This window comes from Coffea arabica, chromosome 6c, assembly GCF_036785885.1.
Source record: "Coffea arabica cultivar ET-39 chromosome 6c, Coffea Arabica ET-39 HiFi, whole genome shotgun sequence".
NCBI lineage: Eukaryota > Viridiplantae > Streptophyta > Magnoliopsida > Gentianales > Rubiaceae > Coffea > Coffea arabica.
The window spans coordinates 53,651,668-53,672,985 of record NC_092320.1 but is presented as its reverse complement, the minus strand read 5'-3'; the positions used below and the strand labels follow the sequence as shown (position 1 = coordinate 53,672,985).

At 35.5% G+C, this 21,318-nt stretch overlaps 1 protein-coding gene across 2 annotated transcripts; it reads right to left on the bottom strand.

Moving 5' to 3' along the window:
- Positions 1-7,038: 7,038 nt before the first annotated feature.
- LOC113693563 (uncharacterized) lies at positions 7,039-21,115 on the bottom strand. Of its 2 annotated transcripts, XM_027212094.2 has the most exons (12): positions 20,722-21,115; positions 18,561-18,977; positions 14,004-14,343; positions 13,652-13,795; positions 11,901-12,116; positions 11,560-11,742; positions 11,112-11,333; positions 10,567-10,683; positions 10,282-10,425; positions 9,915-10,016; positions 8,953-9,021; positions 7,039-7,355 (listed from the first exon to the last, which is right to left on the bottom strand). In XM_027212094.2, exons 3-12 carry the CDS (start codon positions 14,211-14,213, stop codon positions 7,125-7,127), a joined length of 1,638 nt encoding a protein of 545 aa, XP_027067895.1. In that variant the 5' UTR covers positions 14,214-14,343; positions 18,561-18,977; positions 20,722-21,115; the 3' UTR covers positions 7,039-7,124. The 2 variants fall into 2 exon arrangements, with proteins under 2 accessions (XP_027067895.1, XP_071909991.1); XM_072053890.1 differs by lacking the exons at positions 18,561-18,977; positions 20,722-21,115 and adding an exon at positions 17,383-18,548.
- Between the last annotated feature and the right edge of the window lie 203 nt (positions 21,116-21,318).

The following is a 21,318-nucleotide window of genomic DNA, read 5'->3' as shown; positions in this document are numbered from 1 at the left end:
ACCCAAGAAAGCTAGTAACTTAGAGCTTCCCTTTCAAAAATCACTCCACCAAAAGCTTTAAACCTCCTAAGCACACATTTGTATGGAGTAGTTTCCGAAACCATCGGTGAAATCTCAAGATTTGAGCAAAGATTGAAGCTAAAAATGAAGAAATCTCTCTTGTTTTTCCTCTCTCGACAGCCGGCCCAGCCAAGGAAAGAAATGAGGAAAAATCCCAGCCAAAACAAGATAAGAAGGAAGAAAATCAGATGGTCAAAGTTGATGGCCGACATGCCACGTCACAATCCGGCCAAAATCTGGCCGGATTTCCGGCCGGATTGCTGGCCAGATTTAAGGCAGTGGAAAAAATCAATTTTTTTAAAACTCCAAGGCAATCCGGCTAGGTATCCGGCCGGATTCGCCAAAAACAAAGCTAACCAGAATATTTTTCTTTTTCTTCTTCCGGGCATCACAGGGAATCAAAGAGAAATAGTCGTTGATGATATTTTTGCATGTAATATAGTACTTGATATTATGGAAGCAGACAAGAATCATGAATCTAAATCAGTTGATGAATATTAGTGTAAAAATGATTAGCCAAAATGAAAAGATGTGATCCAATTTGAATTAGATTCACTGATAAAATGAAAAGTTTTTAGACCTATAGTCCAAACATCTGAAGGTGTAAAGTCAGTGGAAAATAAATAGGTATTTGTAAGAAAAAGATATCTTTGGCATGTTCTAGTTTTATGACCAAAAGCTTTGCAATTTCTACATCTCATAGTGGTTGACCTTTTTGCTTGAGATGGAGTTAGTTCATCAGGTCCTCTTCTTCTATCAAATCTTGAACTACATGGAGCTCTTCTCAATGGTGGTCGAAGGATAGCTTTTGGAGTCACATCAGGTAATGGAGGCCATCTCTTCTCACGAGGAATTGGATAGATCATGCTACTGTATGCCTTGAGATACATTTCTGTTGAGAAACATGGATCACTGTAGTTCTCCAGTTTTTGTCTTCTGTATATAATTCCTAGTGCAGCATGCTTGCAAGGGAGTCCTGACAATTGGAAAGCACCACAGTCACGTGTTCTGATTCAAATTCACTATAAATGTTCTGTCACCATCACCAACCTCAAACAAATCCTCACTTGCAATCTGCTGTGAATATCTCCTAGAAATCTGAGTAATTTCCTTTAGCTTTGAGTTAATGCTTGGAGGGATAGCAGAGGTCCATGTGCAGGCCTTCTAGTATCTTTTGTGCAACTTTTTCCTAAAATTTTTCCTAAAACCATCAACAAGGGTCAGTATTGGTTGGCCCCTTAAGTCTCCAATCCATGCATTGAAGGATTCCGTGAAGTTGTTTGTGACATGGTCACATTTCATTTCTGTTGTGAATGCATGCCTAACCCAAGTAGAGACTGGAATCTTTGATAAGTATCTCCATGCTTCTACATTGATGTCCTTAATACTTTGCATTGTTTCGTTATGGTCAATTACATCATAATTCTTAGCAGCCTGCCAAAAGAAGCTGGTCGGTACCATTCTAGGAAAACTGAGCCTTGAAGTTACTCCCTCCGTCCCACTTTGATAGTCTTGTTTTCCTTTTTCGTCTGTCCCAAATTGTAGTCCACTTTCCCATTAAGAAATGTAGTAATCTTTCAAATTGTCTAAAATACCCTTATTAAATATCTTGTTATTAATACATTGTTATTAAATACTAACCCACTACATTGAATACATTGAACTTTTCCAATACTAACCCATTAGCTGTAACTGATATTAATTGGCACTCTTCGTGATTAGCATAAGGGTATTTTAGGAAATTATTAATCTAAATTTATGTTTCCAACCAAATTAATTACACTTTCTTAATCTGTGTGAAAAAAAAACCAAGACTAACAAAACAGGATGGAGGGAGTACTACAAATGTGTTTGCAATAGTATCTTCCAGTCATAGATGACAGTAGCTATTTATATGCAAGGTTCAGCCCATACATGAAGAGCAAAACCAGTTAGAAGATACCAAGGCACACAACAAGTTGTAGAACTTTTAACTGATAAGATAAAGTGTTCAATGCCTTTTGTCTATCACTCATGAAAGTTAAGGGAACATTGTTATGAAATCGTCCAAAGAATTCTTCAAAGAAACGAAAGAACTAACTCCACGTCTCTTTGTTTTCGACCTCAAGAATAGCAAATGCAATGGGAAAGATGTTGTTATTAGTATCCAATGCAACAGCAATCAACAATATTCCACCAAAACTGCCTTTCAAATGACATCCATCAAATCCAACAAAGGCTTTACAACCAGCCAAAAAGCCATCTTTCAATCCTTTAAAGCTGATAAAAAGTCTCAGGAGCCTTGGTTCAACTACTAGATTTCTCTATCATAATGAATCTTACCAATTGCTTCCATGATTCATCAGAGCTAGATTCACAGCCATACCCCCTCATCATTAGAGTTGATAACATGAACATTATGCTGGTCCTTGCTCGCAACATGTTTGTTCTAAATTCCTAAATTTCCATGGTCACCATCAATATTTCTGTTCAACAACATGTCACCCTGTTCAGTAGGGATAATGTCCATGTTGAACACTTGTATGTTGATGTAGTTGACCTTCATACACCTTGAATATTTCATGGACAGCTTCATCGTGATTCACGTCAATGTAACCCTCTGTTCTAGGTATTGCACACCTCATGTGTAGCAAATGATTAACATTTCCAAGCATTGCATGTAATGCCTTCTTGGCAACATCATTTAGTAGATTAATGAACAAATAATTTTGAGGATCTATATTAGGAATTCGCACTTTTGTCCTCCCACAATGGAGTACAATGTCATGAATATCACCAGTCACCATCCTACAATGTTAGTAGACTTTTTATGAATGATATAAACAAAAGATATAATATTAGCTCACTCCAATTTCCCGACCTTATGTAAACCACTTTCTATGATTGATATGAACAGCCCCATCACATATGCATGAATACACATTCTAGTTTATAGCTGCTATAACAAAAAATTACAAAAACATTGTCATAGAACCAACTTTAACATAGTACATCACACAGAGCAAACTAGTTGACTATAAAAACATGATCAATGACAAACACCTTAACATCTTCAACCAAAGTATACAATTTTCATATAGTTTACAATAGAAATTTGTAGTACCCAACCTTGCTTTGCTTCAGATGCTCTTAGTTCCTCAAATTCTTCACCTCTTCCAGGGAGAGCAAATTCGCACTTCAACTGTCTAGTTGCTTTTCCTCAATATGGCTGATGAAGCTATATTTCTCACCAAAATATACAATCCTTCATCCCTTTTTAGCTCTCATTGTCACATCAATCAGCAGAAGGGCGATCATTTTTGGCACCTTTTGTCTAAACTGAAATTAGGAATTGATTTTGCATCCAAATTCTAGTTAAGTTAGTTAATCCTATGTATTACTCGTCTCACTAATTATGAGTTTGATATATTTAAAAGCTTGAGTGGGTGAATAACATAACTAGAAGGCTTTTACCATTCTGCTAAATGAAAACCATCCTCAAAAGCTTTCACCATTATACCCATGTAAAATGATGTGATCAATTCAAATGGGTCTCTCTAGCTTGCACGGACCAGTTATGTATAAATAACAGAAAGTAATCTAGTCCATCATGTCTTCCCATTTCAGATAGCATAGTTATTGTCTGAAATTTCCGAAGGCACTGATTGTGATTTAGATCTTTTGACAAACAGAAGTTTCATTTGTAGCTGAGCTTGTGTTAAAGCTGTAATCTCCTGGAAGATGAATAGAATTTGAGTTGTTGCAGATTTGGATTCAGGGAGAGTAGATTGCAGAGACTTAGGCAGTTAATGCTTTTTCATCAGAGGTTTTTCCTTTTGCAATGAGATCATTAGTTAGTAGATTAATGGATTTTTGCACTCCTGTTTGTAGAAATACGTTCAGGTTATATTTTAGCTCATTGCTTGATGTATCTTGCTTTGATGCATCAATATATAAACAAATCCCTGCCATGAACTTTGACAGTTATCTGGTTGCTAACGATCCAGTAATCTTTGATAGCTATCTGGTTACTTGGCCTTTTCATAAGCTGGTGAACGGGCTTCTTAAGTTAATGCTTGATCAGATTTCTGAGACCGCTCCAATGCCTAGGGATTGTTGACCAGTGGTCAAAGATTACAGCATACCTACCATGAACTGAAGGATCTCGCTCAATACAAGGATACTGAAGGAACCCTTTGCATAGAAAAATTTAATCGTCTTCAAATGAAATTGGAGGAAAATACAAGGATATTGAACACCAAATTTGCGCACAAGGATTTATCACTCTCTCTTATTCTTTGCAATCTCTCTTATTCTTTGCCATTTGGTTTTGTTCTGGGTCTACAAAAGAAAACCAGATTCTTTGACTTCTCAACTGTACACGATCTCTAGCTTGAAGCAGTTAATGGAGGATAAAAAAACGTGGCTACTATTCTGTTCTAATGCATGCAATTTAGCAGAAACTCCGAACAAGAGGTGCAGTATTATAAGTGCAGGCTTCTGTCTCCTTATAATTTTCCCTACCCTCTCTAAATTTGTCCTCAATATCTGGCACACCTACTCATGCTCCCAGCAGAACATTAGGATTCGATTCTGGCGTCCACACCAGCTATTGCAGCGTTGGATGCATCCTATAAATCCCTTACTATTCCTGTAAGGCTCCATGGATGGTCCTCTGTGATGCACATGGTTCAAAGTCATGGTCGCGGTCACGGTCGCGGCCCAGAACGTTCCACATCGGTCTCGGCATATCGATCACGGTCTCGGTGAGACGCAAATTTTAAAGTATTTAATATTCTAAAAATTATTAATAATATAAAAAAAGTATGCTAAACAAAGATAATAAAAAATAGCAAAAGAAATGACCGAGTCAATCCGTCACGGTGTAACTCAGCCGATTTCTCATCTTGACTCGGGATAACTCGGAGTGACTCGGTGTGACTCGGCCGAGTCAATCCGTCGCGGTGACGTCTCGGCCGATTTCTCGGCGAATCAAGTATCTCGGTATCGTTTCGTCACGGTATCGTATCGGTAGGAGCCGAGACGGTGACGACTCGGCCGAGTCGTCTCGGTCTCGGCCGAGACTTCGAACCATGGTTGCAGACGAAACGTACGTTCTACATGCTTCTCTTTCATTCCAAACTGATTAAAAGAAACGTGTTGATAAATTGTAGGGAAACCATTTTAATCAGGGAAAGGTATTTTCACTTTTGTGGAAGTCATCTTATTTAGCTGCTGAATTTAGTGCTTCATATTTCATATCATAGTCACCATTAAGTGTCATTTATAACAAGATGGGGGAAATTTTCTTATTTTCCCTAAGAGATTATTGGTTCAAATTCCTTTTTTCCTTCCTCACTTCTTAAATCTCATACTTCCCTGTTGAAAATTATCTTTTTTAAATGTCTAAATTCCCCCCTTAAATGCCACCCTTCCCTATTGGAAATTATTTTTTAATGTCTAAATTCCCTCCGCTATTGAAAACTATTTTTTTTTTAAATGTCTATTTGACACCTTAATACTATAGAAACTTATTTTAAATTTTTATTTCAAGAAATGATCATGAAGTGGTTCTTTTAGGTTCCCAAGTAAGGTACGGGTACTGACTTTCGGAAATTGGTAGGAAACCCCGAAACCAAAAAAAAAAAAAAAAAACTCTTCTTGTTTTACCATGGACTAGTCGTTCCATTTCTAAATTGTTAATAGGAATTATCTATGGAGGTCTTTCAAAATAAAACATTCTACATAATCAAACAGGTAAAAACTCTTGTACATATAAAATTGTTTAGATGATCCTACCAGTCCCTTTAGAATCCATTTACAACAAATTAGTGCGCTTAACCCTTCTCAAATCTGCAAGACAATCCTTGTTAAGTGACAATTGTATTTGAAAGTGATTTATCCTTATCCTGATTGTTTTCTGCATTTTTTCAGAGATCATTACTGATTACTACACATAAATGACAGAAAATAATGCCATTAGCCAACTAAAACCATGCTTTCATTTATACATATTCATGTGCTAATTGTCAGCTCAATTGCTGAATTAGATGTAATATGATAAATAAACCTATGCTACAGGCAAAAAAGATATTATTCTTGTACATATTGTCAATAACATTCTTATCCTTCCAGCAAAATTTCTCTAATAAAATCCTAGATTGCAAGAACCCTCAAATTTCCAACTGACTTAAAAGGACCATCAAAACCGAGAAAGGCAAAACATGAAAATGAACAAAGACAAATGACCTATGAAAAGTCGTCATAACCTGCTTAGATTTGAAATCATAAATATGATCCTAAAACTAATTGGTCATAGATTACATCAGCTTCTTGATATTATGAGTGGAGGATCAGAAAAATTAAATAGAAAGAATACTCAAATGAAGAGAAACTTGAAATTCTAAACAGAAAATTTTCTTTTCTCCAAAACTTTCGTAAACAACTTAGATGATCTTCATTCTACTTGTATCAACACCCAAGATCGTATCGATCAGATAAAAATGCTCTTGCAACCTTCTCAACCTTTGCACAATGAAAATCGAAATTGGCCCTCATATCTCTGGGTTAACAAATGCAAAGTAGGGTGCAAAATTCTATCTTAGCCCACTATAGTCAAAGCTAATAGCGTAATATCACCACTGCTCCTCACCGCTCATTCCTCCTCGGTGCTCTTTTCCACCAGAAACCTGAAATATACAAAGTAATCTTGCAACACGTGCGCCACCACTTCTAACAAGAAACCCATTTTGAGTAAAAAAATCTAAATTAATTTACATTTAGTGATGCTTTAATATTAAAAATTGAAGAATTAAATAAAATTTTCGAGCTCTTAAATTGAGCTCAAATCTGTCGAATATTGAATTGAATTGGGCTCGAGTTTGAACCCAAAATTTCAAGGTTCAATCACAATTCTCTTGACAAGAGAAAGCGAAAGAAAATGCAAATCTTGGGTAAGTGCACATTGAGGAAAGAAAAAAGGCTGTTTTGCAACTCTCGTGCCAAAATTTCAAGTGCTTAGTAGTCCCTCGATTTGATTAGTAGAAATGAGAAAAACAAATGTGTATGAAATAATTTCTCACAACTTAAGCGGTCAATCCATTCACTAAATTTATGGCTGTCTTTATGTTTTTTGCCAATTCAGCTGCTGCTCCAACATAAGTTTGGGGTGTTAAATTCAAGAGCATCATCTTTGCATCTCCTGGTATATCCAAGTTCTTAATAAATTCTCTCATGCTCTCTTGGGTCACCACTCTTCCTCTTGTTACCTCCTTTAATTTTTCGTAAGGCTCTGGGACACCATATCTTCGCATGACCTAAAGACCAAACCAAAAGGATTATCATGTGAGTCGATTCTACAAAAGCTATAAAGTTAACTGAAGATAGTGAAATGAAAAGCATCCACAATCTAAAGAAACAGTAAACAGTCGGCCATTCAAAAGTGCAGTGAGTTCAAAAGGTACCAAATTAATTGTGAATTAGTCACTTGCATGCTAGAAAAGTTCCCACCGCCACCTTAGACCATTTCCTGCTAGAGGAAAATATCTGGATCACTTCCAAACGATAAGGACTTGTCTCTAGTACTTAATCCAACCCTCTACAGATTATCTGCTTGCCTCCACATCACTGTATCAACTTGTTCAACCACCTAGCTAGGCCTTTTCTCTCGAGATCAACCTACAATCACCCCTTGCCCATATAAACCTCTCCAATCTTCTTCCTTTATCGAATCTTACCGGTCATCACTTCTTCAGTATTCTAGCTCTATCCATCTTTACCCAAATGAATACCCAAACAATGACTTCCAAACACAGCACTTCTCATGTAAAAATCAAACAAAAAACCAGATTAAACTTAGTGTTTACTCATCTGTGTTAAGCATATCTTGAACCAAGTAAAAGAAGAATTTAAAAAATGAAAGACACTTCCACAAATCCTTGAGGTCTCTATATGTTAGTGAAGAGGGAATTCCCTGCTTTTCTATTACATGTCGGTGTTCCAGAGAGTGCATAATATTTTGGACTCGTGTGTCATGAAAGTAAAATTGAACAACTGAGTGCAAGTTCATCATTGACAGCTTTTAGGAGTGCGCTTTTATTGTCTATATAGAGAGTTCATAAATCCTCTTACTAGATAAATTATTGGACTCATTCTGCTTATAGAAATTACTCAAATTTAGTAGAAAATCCTGTTGCTGTAGAAAGACAAGTTCTTCCATCCTCACAGAGATGGAAGGCAGCTGTCAATGTGTTTTTAGTGTGTTCCATGTAGTTCAGTCTTTTATATTTTTTTATATAAAGAACTAAATTTTCCTTTTCCAAATCTGTCTTCCTTAAGTTGTCTTCTTCATTTTTTACCTTTTGCTTGCACTTTTCCTAATTTGAAAAACTGCGAGTCAATCAATTATATGTAATAGCTCAAAGCATTTAAAAGAGTTCCTACAAATATTTTTCCTTTCAAGTAGACAATAACCATAGCCATGGAGACAGTACAGGAGTCCCTATTAGTTGACCTAAGGGGAAATAATCTAATTATATATTTCTTTTTCAAATTCGAAGGTGTTAACAGTTATATAGAACGCGCTAAAGATGTCTAAACGTAATAAGAAATTAAACTCACACTAGAATCTTTCCCATTAACTCTTTTGCCCATTTAACTTGGGATCTTTCCATCACAGACATTATCAGACTCTGTCAAGTTATATACCAACATCTTGCTAGAAGGAGAAATTATGGCAGAAATTATGGGACTAAAACTATACACAGTTTTCCTGCCCAGCATGTCTTATCAATATGCCAAGTTACTGAGTACCAACTCATCAAAGATGCAACAAAAAGAGTAGACACCAAGTAATTGAAAACACAGATTCAATATCAATTTTTTAGAAGATATCAAATGAAGATATTCACGCACAGTTTGTATTGGTTCTGCAAGCACCTCCCATGTGTGGTTCAAGTCTTCACTCAGGGAAGCTTCATTGACCTACAATAAAACAAAACCAGCCAAATTAGAAGCAACAAAAATGATGCCCAATTGCCAGCTTTGCAAAGTTCTTAATATTTAAATAAAGATAAACTGCCTTGATTCTTTCATCTGAGAAAAGAAAAAATAGAAAAAGAAAATATATGCAAAAGAGTACATGGCTTCCTTCTAGAATGGATTCGTCAGGGGAAAAGACAAAGTGAATTTGCCACAAGAAGCTATTATTCTAGTATTGTCAGAAATGCATTTCTTGTACACATGAGATGCATTAGAGGCCACCAATTGCCAGCTGAGGTAGCCGACAAAAATCAACAAACTACAACTTTTTAGAATAATAAAAATAAAAAACTTTTTAGCAGGGTTTGATTGGGAAGGAAGAATGAAAGAAAACAGGCAAATGGAACACTAAGAATCAAAGCATCAGACCAAGATGACACATATCCATGGCCTATATCCGATTCTCAAATAACTTTTGCCTTCTGATAAGCCCTAGCTAAAATACTAAAGCAACCCAACATTTCTCAATAAACTATGTTCTACAATTGGCCTGCGAAAGCCACCATAAAGACTACTCTAACTGATGACCCTAAGAATCTTACTATGCTATTCTCTCTGAACTAGTAATCATGAAAAATCAATTACCGAGAAAACTGGTTGAGCAATTTCACAAAGCTTACTAATAGCTATTCCCTCTGAATAGATCCCAAGACATCATCTCTTCAATTAGTTATTCCCCCTTCGTTTCCTAATCAGCCATACCACACCAATGAAGCAAGATGAGCATGAGACTACTAATTCCACACAAGCATCTTTCTTTATACAATACACAACATTCAATACCCCTCTGGCACTCATATTTCTTGACCATCAATGAGAGAACAATTGTGGAATACCTGAAGCTTTCCAATGCCCATTAATGTATTCCTGTAGGCTAGAAGAGAATGTGCTAAACCTACACCCATGTTTCTCAGAACAGTAGAATCAGTCAAGTCCCTCTGCAAATGACAAGCACAGAAATCAATAAGTAACTTCAAACAGATAAAAGTGCAACTACAAAAATAAAGCACAAGCCCAAGCAATGACACATACATATCAAGCACAACCTTGGGATCTACCTAAAACAGTGTCTAATCAACTTTTTTTAAATTCAGTAACAACATCCCTAGCTAGGGTAGAAGCTTCCGAGTACAATGATGAAATGGCTATTTGCATAGAGCTGAAGATGACACAATTGAGAAAGAAAAATAATTGCACGTTTACCTGCCAGCGTGAAATAGGTAACTTCATGCTTAAATGGGACAAACCTCCATTAGCCACTCCAAGATTTCCTTCGCTATTTTCAAAATCAATTGGGTTAACCTTGTGAGGCATTGTAGAAGATCCAATCTCACCAGCTTTAGTTATCTGCTCAAAAGCATGTACAAACACCAATCTTTCATCAAGAGACAACATGTAAACATGAAACACGTGTACATATATATACATGAGAAAAGTGTTCATATAAGAACATAGAAAAAATTTAAAACAACAAAAAACAGCACTAACCTGCTTGAAGTAACCTAAAGAGATATATCCCCAGATGTCTCTATCAAAATCAACTAGAATGTTGTTGAACTGGATTATAGAATGAAAAAGTTTGGCCATGTAGTCATGAGGTTCAATCTACATTGCAGAATAATTAAATCAAAACCATGAAGTATCAAATAGTGTCATTATGTCAAAGACATAAACCATGATACTTATTTTCATGAAATTGCCATCAAATCAGAAGATCATTCATTGGGAACTAGTATTAAAACTTTCAATTAAGGCCAGACCAAGCAAATATTACTATAAGGATAGCATCACAATCTAAAAAACTCCAAATGGTAATTCTAATAGTCGAGTGGTAACTCAAAGCATTGGGTGGCCTAATGCATGACTCAAATACCACTGAAGAATAAGCTTTCTAAATCTGCCAAAACCAAACCTTTAGGATCAAACATGACAAGGATCCAATAATATATTTTAATAAACTAGTCAAGGACAATAACTAAGGGATAAGAAATGAGAAAATTTGAGCCAGAACATGATTAGTTTAGGAAAAGTACTTGAGGCACATAGGGATTGAAATCAATTCCAAGAGATGTCACAAATTCCTCCGCAACTTGCGGCCAATTGATATCATGGTACGCCACAAGATGTGCATTATAGTTTCCAACAGCACCAGCAAACTTCCCAAGTATTTTAACTTTTGAAATATCTTGCCTTTCCCAACTTAACCTGAATGCAAAAATTGCCATTTCCTTTCCCAAGGTTGTAGGTGAAGCTGGCTACAAAGAAATAGCAGATGTGAACAATTCATTCAAGTTTTAAGCTATTTGAATAGTAAAGAATCAGAAATAGATCCAGCAGTAAGTGTCATAAAATATATTGGAGATTCACTGTGCCATAAAAGGGTAGAATAATTCAGGTTGAATTCCCACGTCCAATACCCGAACCCCCTCAGGCTCAAAGAAAAAAGAATTAAAATAATAAGAAAGAACAAGTGATTGTTACCTGTCCATGGGTGCGAGAAAGCATAGGAATGTGAGCATTTTCCATAGCCATGTCACTTATGGCTGAAATCACTTCATCCATAGCAGGTATCATCACCATAGAAAGAGCTTCTTTCAGCATAAGTGCATGAGCAAGATTGTTAATGTCTTCAGACGTACAGGCAAAGTGGAAAAACTCTACCACCTAGGCAAGCGACAAGAAAAATACTGAACATATGCAAAACATGCACAGATATTATCATCATGCAGGGAAATCAAAAGAACTGAGTGTCCTAATGTCTACAGAATAGAGTAGAAGGATGACATTTCCATTCAGCTAACATCAAGGTTCCAAACTGATACCTTTCCTATCTCTGGGTGTGACTGGCATTTTTGCTTCAAAAAATATTCCACTGCCTTAACATCGTGGTTAGTCACCTTCTCAATTTTCTTGACTTCCATGGCATCATCCAAGCTAAATCCATCAATCAAGCCTTGCAAATAAGTCTCAGTATCTTTAGAGAAGCTTGGAACCTCAGGAATTTCAGGAATTTGAGAAAGTTTTAACAACCATTTCACCTACAAAAAAAGGGGTTTCGGGCTATGATTTTTGTTTGAAATTCATGAAGGCAGAGGTAACAGTAAGGCAAAGAAAGAAATAAAGGACATGAAACACTCATGATCATCTATGAGATGTTAAAGCGTTAAAACTGCTCATCCAAATTCAAAGAATAAGCATGATCAAGTAAGCATGAGAATTAGAGTTGCAAAGTAATTTATTAGATTGGCACAGTAAACTTGGAAACTTGGAATTCATAAAGTTGCACAGTAAACTTGGAACCTCAGGAATTTCAGGTATTTGAGAAAGTTTTAACAACCATTTCACCTACCAAAAAAGGGGTTTTTGGCTATGAGTTTGTTTGAAATTCATGAAGGCAGAGGTGACAGTAAGGCAAAGAAAGAAATAAAGGACATGAAACACTCATGATCATCTATGAGATGTTAAAGTGTTAAAACTGCTCATCCAAATTCAAAGAATAAGCATGATCTAGTGAGCATGAGAATTAGAGTTGCAAAGTAATTTATTAGACTGGCACAGTAAATTTGGAAAGTGTGTACATAGCTCACTTCACCATATTCACACACAATATATATGACTGAAGAGGAAAGGGTCCCCTTTAAGAGATCTTTGCTCGTGAACTGAAGCATCTACCCCACCATATAGATAAACCAACACATTGCCAATAGCCATCGTACAGATCTCAAGTTAGGATGGCCAGAATATCATGTCATGCCACATTTGCAGATACAGGAAGTAAAACTCCTCTATGGATTGTATGACAACAATTTATGTTTTGAACATCACTTGCATGTTGGCAGCACTTTCAAGCCTCACGACATGATAAAAACCACAAATTGATAATACTATCCAGACCAGCACTATCTAACATCATTCCACCAATATCGCAGTCTCCATCAGCATACAAGGTGTAATATAATATGACAAATTAATCTCGCATTTTCCTAGTTAAAATATTTCTGCTGCACGATCAATAACTGTGTAAGTTTCAAATTGAAATTTCTAGAGAAACTTTGGTACTTTCCTTCCTCATAACAGCATTTTGCGGTAGGAATCACTACTACTCTTGAAATTCCCAAAGTAAAGCTTCAGCAGTCCAATTCAGCTTGACTAACAATACAACGATCAAATTTTAAAAATTCCATTTCCTTTCAATCTTATAGAATTGTCGGACAGACTAAAATAAAACTTCCAGCAAAAGCCAAAAAATATTCAAAAAAGAAAAATATGTGATTTCTGTACTCTAAAGTTCAAAATCAAGGTAGTACAGAAAGTAAAGCTCCAAAAATATTAAAGTCATGTCATGTATGTGCTAGTCTACCCATTTTGCCGTTTTCCTCTTACGTTATTTGAAGCCAACTAATTAGATAAGTTACTTCCAACCAGAATCTGAACTAATCAGGTGACCAACAATTTTCATTATGCTAAAACTTAAATAGTACATTTCAGATGGTTTGCAGCAAGAATTATCTATAAGTCAAGGAAGCAATTTAGCAATATTACTAGTTAAAGAATTGCAGTATTAGAAACATACCTCAACTAAAACCCTAAAGCGAATTAAACCATATTCACTCATAAAAAGAGCTAGCTCCTTGACCTTAGCCCAATAACGTCCATCAAGAGGACACAGAGCCGTTAGGCTTGAGAGCTTTATATCATGTGAATACATCTTCCTTCCCTATAAAAAAAATTCACAAAAACCCAATAAAATTTCACTAACGAAACCCCATAATACGAACACAAAAATTTATTTGAAACACTTCCAAGTTTCACCTACCATTTAAAAAAAACACAAAAGAACTGTAATTGCAACAAGGAAGAAGTTAAATAAGCATAAAATTATCAAAGTTTCATCAAATTAGAAAAGAAAAAAAAGTAGCCATTACTTTTTCTACAACTTCAGTACTGCTCTCTTTTGCAACGGCTTTGCAGTAGCAGCTTTTGAGAGTGTAAACCGAAGCATTTGAGAGGTGGGGAAGACGGTGATGGTAGGGAAAACGGAGGTTTAAGGTTCGATAATTGCAGATTGGATTGCAATACAGCACCGCTTTGCAATTGATACGAGATGCCACCCTAAAACTAGCCTCCACTTCCATTGGGCTAGACTTCTTCCTTGAATGAAATGACTGAAAGGATGCTTGGTTGAAGCTTCAAAATCGTAATCGTAATTGGAATTATCCTAGGTAAGTTGCCGTTGCGTGAGGCTGCCCTGATCTTGATGCTATGCTGCAATATAATAGCATGAAGATGATAAGGTGATAATATACTACTAGGAGGAGAACACCACGCAATACGCAGTGTAACTTTTAGACTTGCCTAGAAATGTCCAATTATTCAAATTGGGATATTAAATATAAAAAGTTACATAAAGGTGCACCAAAATCTTTGCGATTATTTTTTATAATTTCATTAAACAATGAAGAGAAGCCACAATTTCAGTCTATTTGCTAAATGACATTGTCATTTTTGTTTTGCTGACTAATTGGACAGCAATGGCAATGCATTAGTTTGAAAATAATATATCACAGCGTAATGCTGCCTTACATTTTCTATGTACACCAAAAATGTGTTGCTCATGAACAAATTCAACAGGAATTTATGAACAACACTAAAATATGTTGGGCCAGAAATCCATATAATTCTAAAATATAGGAATGGCTGCAGAATAGCAAGAGATACAGGACTCAAAACGATAAGGGTTGGAGAATTGTATATGCTTTCTTGTCTATGATAAGATAAACAAGCCATTATCTCATACTTAGACTCTTATCAACACAACATATGGCATTTAATTTTTGTACCAGCAACTCTTAGCATCACAAAAAATAAACATAAAATCTTATAGACTAAAAAAAGAGAGGGAACCCTAAGATTAATTAAATAACAAAAAGTTAATTGAGATTAAGCATTAGAGACTCGAATTGTACATAATCTAAGCACAACAATAGTAGTAAGGTCCACAACTACAATAGCATGGCAGTTCCATTTTTTTATTATTTTCTATCCAACCAAATCAAACTAATTTTCACTAAATATGATAACTCAAGCCAATCTCCCTGGAAAAAAATCAACAAAAATTTAATGAAAGAACCATACTCTAACAAAAGAAAAAGGACAAGAAAGATTTATGTAAATACATGAGCAAAAGGACGTCAATTATACCCGTTTTATTTTGTGACAAAACGGTGTCTTCAGAGTTCAAACTATTGTTTTATCAAATGGAATAAAAAAGTAAAGTTCACAACATTGACAAAATATACATCTAGTCTAACATGAAAACTTCACGAAGAAATGTAATTGAAGTTGGCAATATCAAACTACATCCCCTAATAAACAACCAAAAAGTTGTGAAATTTGCTTGATTGATGGCTTGATTGATGTTCTTTAAGGATCATCATCATCACAAACATAAGCTTAAAGAATAGCTTCATTACCAGTGGCACTGATAACTAACCAGGTTGGCATTACCAACCGAAATAAATTTCAACAAAAGGCAAACTACAAATTGCCTAAGAAAACTAATTAGTTTATTTTCCTTGCCAATATCGAGTTCATAAACAAACGAAAAGCAAATCTTTGCAACCCATCAATAAGATTGACAAATAACCAAAATCTAAAAAACAAAAACAAGGCTAGCATCTCTAGACAAAGGGAATGAGCAAAACTACAAGTTGAACAGAAAATGTACAACAAATAATATGGCCAAGTTGAATTCTGCAAAGAGGAAATTGACTTTAGGTCCTGGCAGTGTATGATTCCCAAAAGAAAAACTCGAAACAGTAAAAATGGAATAAGTAAAGTAAAATAGCAAAAGAAAATAAATTTGGATCTAAAGGAAATAGGATGCCGTCACAATTTTTCATCTTCACTTTTCTAAAGACTTATAACAGGGTAAAGAGAGCAGAAAGTTGCAATAACTGCCGGGAGAAAAATCTATTCACACAAAAAAAAAAAGGCATTAAAATATACCGTCAAGGCTTAACGAAGAAAAGCAACCTCTTTTAAAGTATGACTTACGGGGTGTGGACTACGAAGAGGAGGAACGATTTTGAAGGGACTAGAGTAAGATATCATAAAATGGGGAGATTTTTAAAGTTGTTAAGTCTTTTAAGGCAATAAAAGTACGCCGTTATACTGAGATGTTATCCACATGCTTTATTTATGCCACAAGTCTGCCATCAAAAAAGCAAATGTGTAGTGCAAATTTTCAACAAAACTGCAGTAGCGCTGCTTAATTGCGGCAATATAACCTTATGCCACATACAAAGTGCAGCCATAGGCCTGGCACAATTGCTATATACTCATTCGCACAATTGCTATATACTCATTCGCTGCCACTCTATATACCCATTCTTATATGTAACTACCACAATGTAAGGAGCTAGATTGTCATAAAACGAGTTCAGCCTGGCAAATATGACTTTCAAATTTAAGGTTGGCTGATAACAAAACTAAAATAATTATAGTAGTTATACTAAGGATTAATTGAACCACATAGTTGGCCAATAATTCCAGCTATATTCATTGTATATGGCAAATGAAAATACTGTAATACCATGGTCATAGTGCAATTAAGTATGAAGTTTATATTACATCAGTAATATTGTTTAATTATCATCCTGCCTACGTCATGAATGACCTAAACTTTGTCGAAGTTAATCTAATAAAGTAGATAAGCTCAAGTTGTTTGAGGATTAATATATCTAAGTTTGCAATTATATTGATGGTTCTGGAAACAGAGAGATTATACGGGTTATATCTCGGGTGAAATAAAACATAGTGCATTCCATTTTGATGTAACTAGGGGAATTAACAAGCTAGGAGTGAAGGCTCCATAAAAAATTATGCCAGATGACCAAATGTTTTCCTCACACTTCAACAATCAGGCAAGTCCTCGTTACTGCCACATTTGGCAAGAGAAAAAGATCCTAATAAAAGCTATATAGTTATCCACTACCACACTAATGTACTTCTTATTCCATTTAAGAACCACAATCCGTCAGCAAATAGGTAATGCAAACTAAAACTCAACCAGTAACAAAAGAATTGGGCAAAAATTTTCATCTAAAATAAAAATTAGGGCAACAAAACTTTGGAAAAATCGAAACAATTAGTCATCTAAATAATGAAACCAGGGTTGGTTGCACCCAAAACTCAAACAACCAAAAGAATTTACGCAGAAATTTTCAGAAAAAAAAAAGGGAAGATTAGGGCAAAACTATTTGGGGGAAAATTAGGGAGAAACAAGAGAGAGAAAGAACCTGCCTTTCCTACAGAGAATTGGTGAAAACACTTCCCGTCCAACACCGGAGAGTCACGGTAGATCACGGATTTTATGTAGAGGCCAGAAAGAGAGAGATAGAAGCAATGTTTTAAAACCCGGACCATCAATTGGACCGGTGAAGTGAAAGGGTCGAGGTTCAACCCGTCGGACCGGTTCAACCCCGGTTCAATAAATAAATAAGTAAATAATATATATATATATATATATATATATATATAGTCTTAAACAAAAAATTAATACGTAGCTAATTATGAATATTCAACAAATAAATTAAAACATAGCCAAGGAGGAATCTGTGATGCCAAAAGATAATCCATGAACTTTTTCCACTTATGACCATGAAACTTTCTATCTAAATTGGTACAAATCCTTACTAGACCATTATGCATCACCAATCATTACCTCAAAGACAGCGGTGAGCCATGTTTCAGAGCCCATCTTAAATTTGTATGTTTCCTACATTTTCGTTCACCATAAGGCCAAGGTAGGAAACGGACATCAATAGAATTGACTGCTTGAAATTCAAAATTGGGTTTAGTACCAACATCTGGTACCTGACCACCAATTAATTGACATTTTTGGTCGTCGGCCAAAAACTAAGGATCTAATCTACCACGAAAAAACCCCAGTTTCATACTCCCTGAAATTGGTTGCAAAATGCCTTTCAAAAAGAAGACAAAGGTGTCGCCCGAGCCAGAGCCTGAGGTCGACAAAGAGTCCAATGAGTCAGCTCCAAAAGCCGGGGCTAACAGAGGGATTTCCAAACCCAGTAATCAACAACGAACGAGTAAAAAAACATTTAATTTGAGGACAAAAACACGCACCTCGGCAGGACAAACAGACTGGTGAAAAAATTGCAGGACAAACCCAGTAATCAACAAAGCCAACTAACGAGTAAAAAACAAAACAAAAATTGCAGGACAAACCGACTGACAGCTTATATAATTTGAGGACAAACCAAAAAAAAACATTGATTTAGGCTGATCAGCTTATAATATAATCATTTAGGCTGCTGCTGCAATGACAAGTCAATAAGGATCATATGCCCAAAAATTACAGCAGTATATATACAGAGGGCCGAGGGGACGGAATGGATCATAACCAAAACTCAGTAATCAACAACGAAAGGAAAAAAAAAAGGGAAAAAAGATAAACGAACCTGGTATAAGCTTCAGGCCTTTCAGGAGTGCAATAGGAAATCTTAAATGGGAAAACCTTTCACCTCGGCAGGTTCACTTTCAGTGCTGGTAATGCTGTACAAGACTCGATCATAAATTTTGTCCCTAGAGCTGTTGATGAATTGATGGGTAGCAGCTGAGAATCGAAACAAGTGAATTGAGTTGCTCCATAGATCACTGTCCGTGATTGATTCCAGAGTTTTTTTTTTGTTGGCTTAGAATTGGGGCGGTGAGTAGAAAAACTTCATTGCTGATTGCTATGGATCAAGATTGGAGTTTGGAGTTTGGAGAAGGGATTAGGGTTAAGCCATTAAGGGGAGAAGGAAATAGAGACGGCAGGCATTTTCGGCAATTGTAGAGGAAGCAGGAAGACCGAAGCGGCGGAAAGAACCTACTGACTGAAGAGTGAAGAGTGAACTGAAGATTAGGTTTAGATAATTTCGGAATTTTGACAAAAAATTGAAAAACAGCGGTTAACGGTTCGAACAGATTTTAACGGTCTTAACATTTTTTTACGATTTTGACCGGCTCTTGGTCCAGGTCAACATAAACTATAAATCGGACCGGACACATGATCGGTTTATGATCCAATCGATCGAACCGGCCGATCCGATCCGGGTTTAAAAACATTGGATAGAAGTGAACGATAGAATTGATAAAGTGGGAGAAGAAAATAAGGGGCAATAAATCCCAACGCAATTTTGTGAGCTCTGTTTGGATTGCTCTATTTTCAAAATTAATTTTTCAAATAGAATAAAAAATTTTTGCATGTACTCTGAAAGGTAATCTAAAAATTAGTTTAAATTTTTTAAAAATTTTAAAAATATCTTAAAATATATTCTAGAAACTCTTCTACTCTTAAATATCTCAAAATATTTTTTAAAATATCCCAAAATATACTCTATTATAGTAAAAGTTTTTAGACTCAGACCGGAATTTGATTTGGCCTAATTCAAGAGTCGGAGGTCAATGGGTTCGACCGGGGTCGATAGAAGATCGAACCGAATGATGTTATAATACATCATACATGTATATATCCTCGCAAATCAAATTTATCCGTTTGCATTAGTTGTTTTAGGGGTATTTTTGAAAAATTTTACTATAGTAGAGTTTTAGTGTATATTTTGGAATATATTTAGAAAATATTTTGAGATATTTAAAAGTAGAAGAGTTTTTAGAATATATTTTGGGATATTTTTAAAAATATTTAAACTATTTTTTAGAGTATTTTTGAGAGTATTTTTAAAAAATTTTATAGTATTTTAAAAATTAATTATTGAAAAACTAATGAATCCAAGCAGAGTTATAACATCCAAATTTATCCAATTCACCAGACAAGTCACCAAATTCATTCAAACTCACAAAATTTACAAAATAGAAATCCCATACATGTTTAATCCTTGACAAATAGTAATCCAAATAAGGCAACAAGTTCATGTTCAATTCGAATTCATGTTCAAATAAGGCAACAAGTTCATGTGCAATCAAAGGTTTGGTTTGTTCATTTGGTACCTTTCTTACATAGTAAGAGTAGAGGCTAAATTTCAAAAAAAAAAAAATCAAAACCTATCAACCCCCATCTTTTGGAAAAGTTATTTTGTATCCACTCTAAATTAGCCTGTAAGTTTTTGTATAACTGTAGAACTTTTGATGTTTGACTTGGAAAATCGTAGTATATGAAAGCTTAAAATCAGAAATTGAATGAATATTTTCAGCGATCAAAACTAAGGTTTTTGGTTCATAAGTTTATTCTCCTATACATTTATGATGGATTCATTTTGCAAATAATTAGGCTTGTATTGTACAGATCTTTACTGGTGTAGAATGATGACCTCTTTGATGACAACGAAAACTACTTTACCATCCACAACAACAATTATGATAAAAATAGTAGAAATAACCCATAATTACCGGCTCTATCATTAGTTTTCCCATTTATGAAAGATCTAAGCTAATCAAACAGAAACCTAAAACAACAAAATGAAATAATTGAATTCCTTTAATCCAATAAGCTTGACACAGACTGAACTAACTCCATCCCTTATCTTATAAACAAACATACAATTCAAATGGATTTCCAGAAGACCTCAACTTGTAGTCTGAAGTAATATATGATATATTAAAAAAAAGGAGAAAATTTACCGATTGGTATAATTTGGTTGAGTCTTAAACATGAAGTCCAAAGTAGCCGATGCCAGTGGAGGTTTGAGTTCCAAAAATTACTACGGGAGCGGCTGCTGCAATCTTTGAAGAGTGGTGGTGGTGGAGGAGCTACGGTAGAAAGCAGTGGAGAGTTGGAGGCTTGAGCCTTGAAGTTGGTGTCCGAAAATTACACCAGAAGAGCAGGGGAAGTTACGGTGGTGAAGTCCATTGGAGCAGTGGAGGTCCATGAAGAGGTCGTTTCTGGATGGTCAATCCGAAGTGATTTGGTACAGTCTCTTCCTAAGTGAGATGATTTTACACTATGAGTTCCCTGGCTGAAATAAGGGGTGGGGCTTTTCTCCCCTGAGATACCTCCGATGATCAAGTCAATTTGATAGGAGAGAATAATAATAAATCTGAATATAACAGAGTTCTTATCTACCTACTAGATAAGAGAACAACTCAATTCTCCCTTGAATGCCAAGTGTCAATATATTATTAGAGGAAGGAGTTAGGAAGGAGTTTGTTTTCTGATTTTTGGGATTTAAAGAGTGAGAAATGCCTATTTGAGCCTTGGTCTTGAAATTAAAGGTCTTA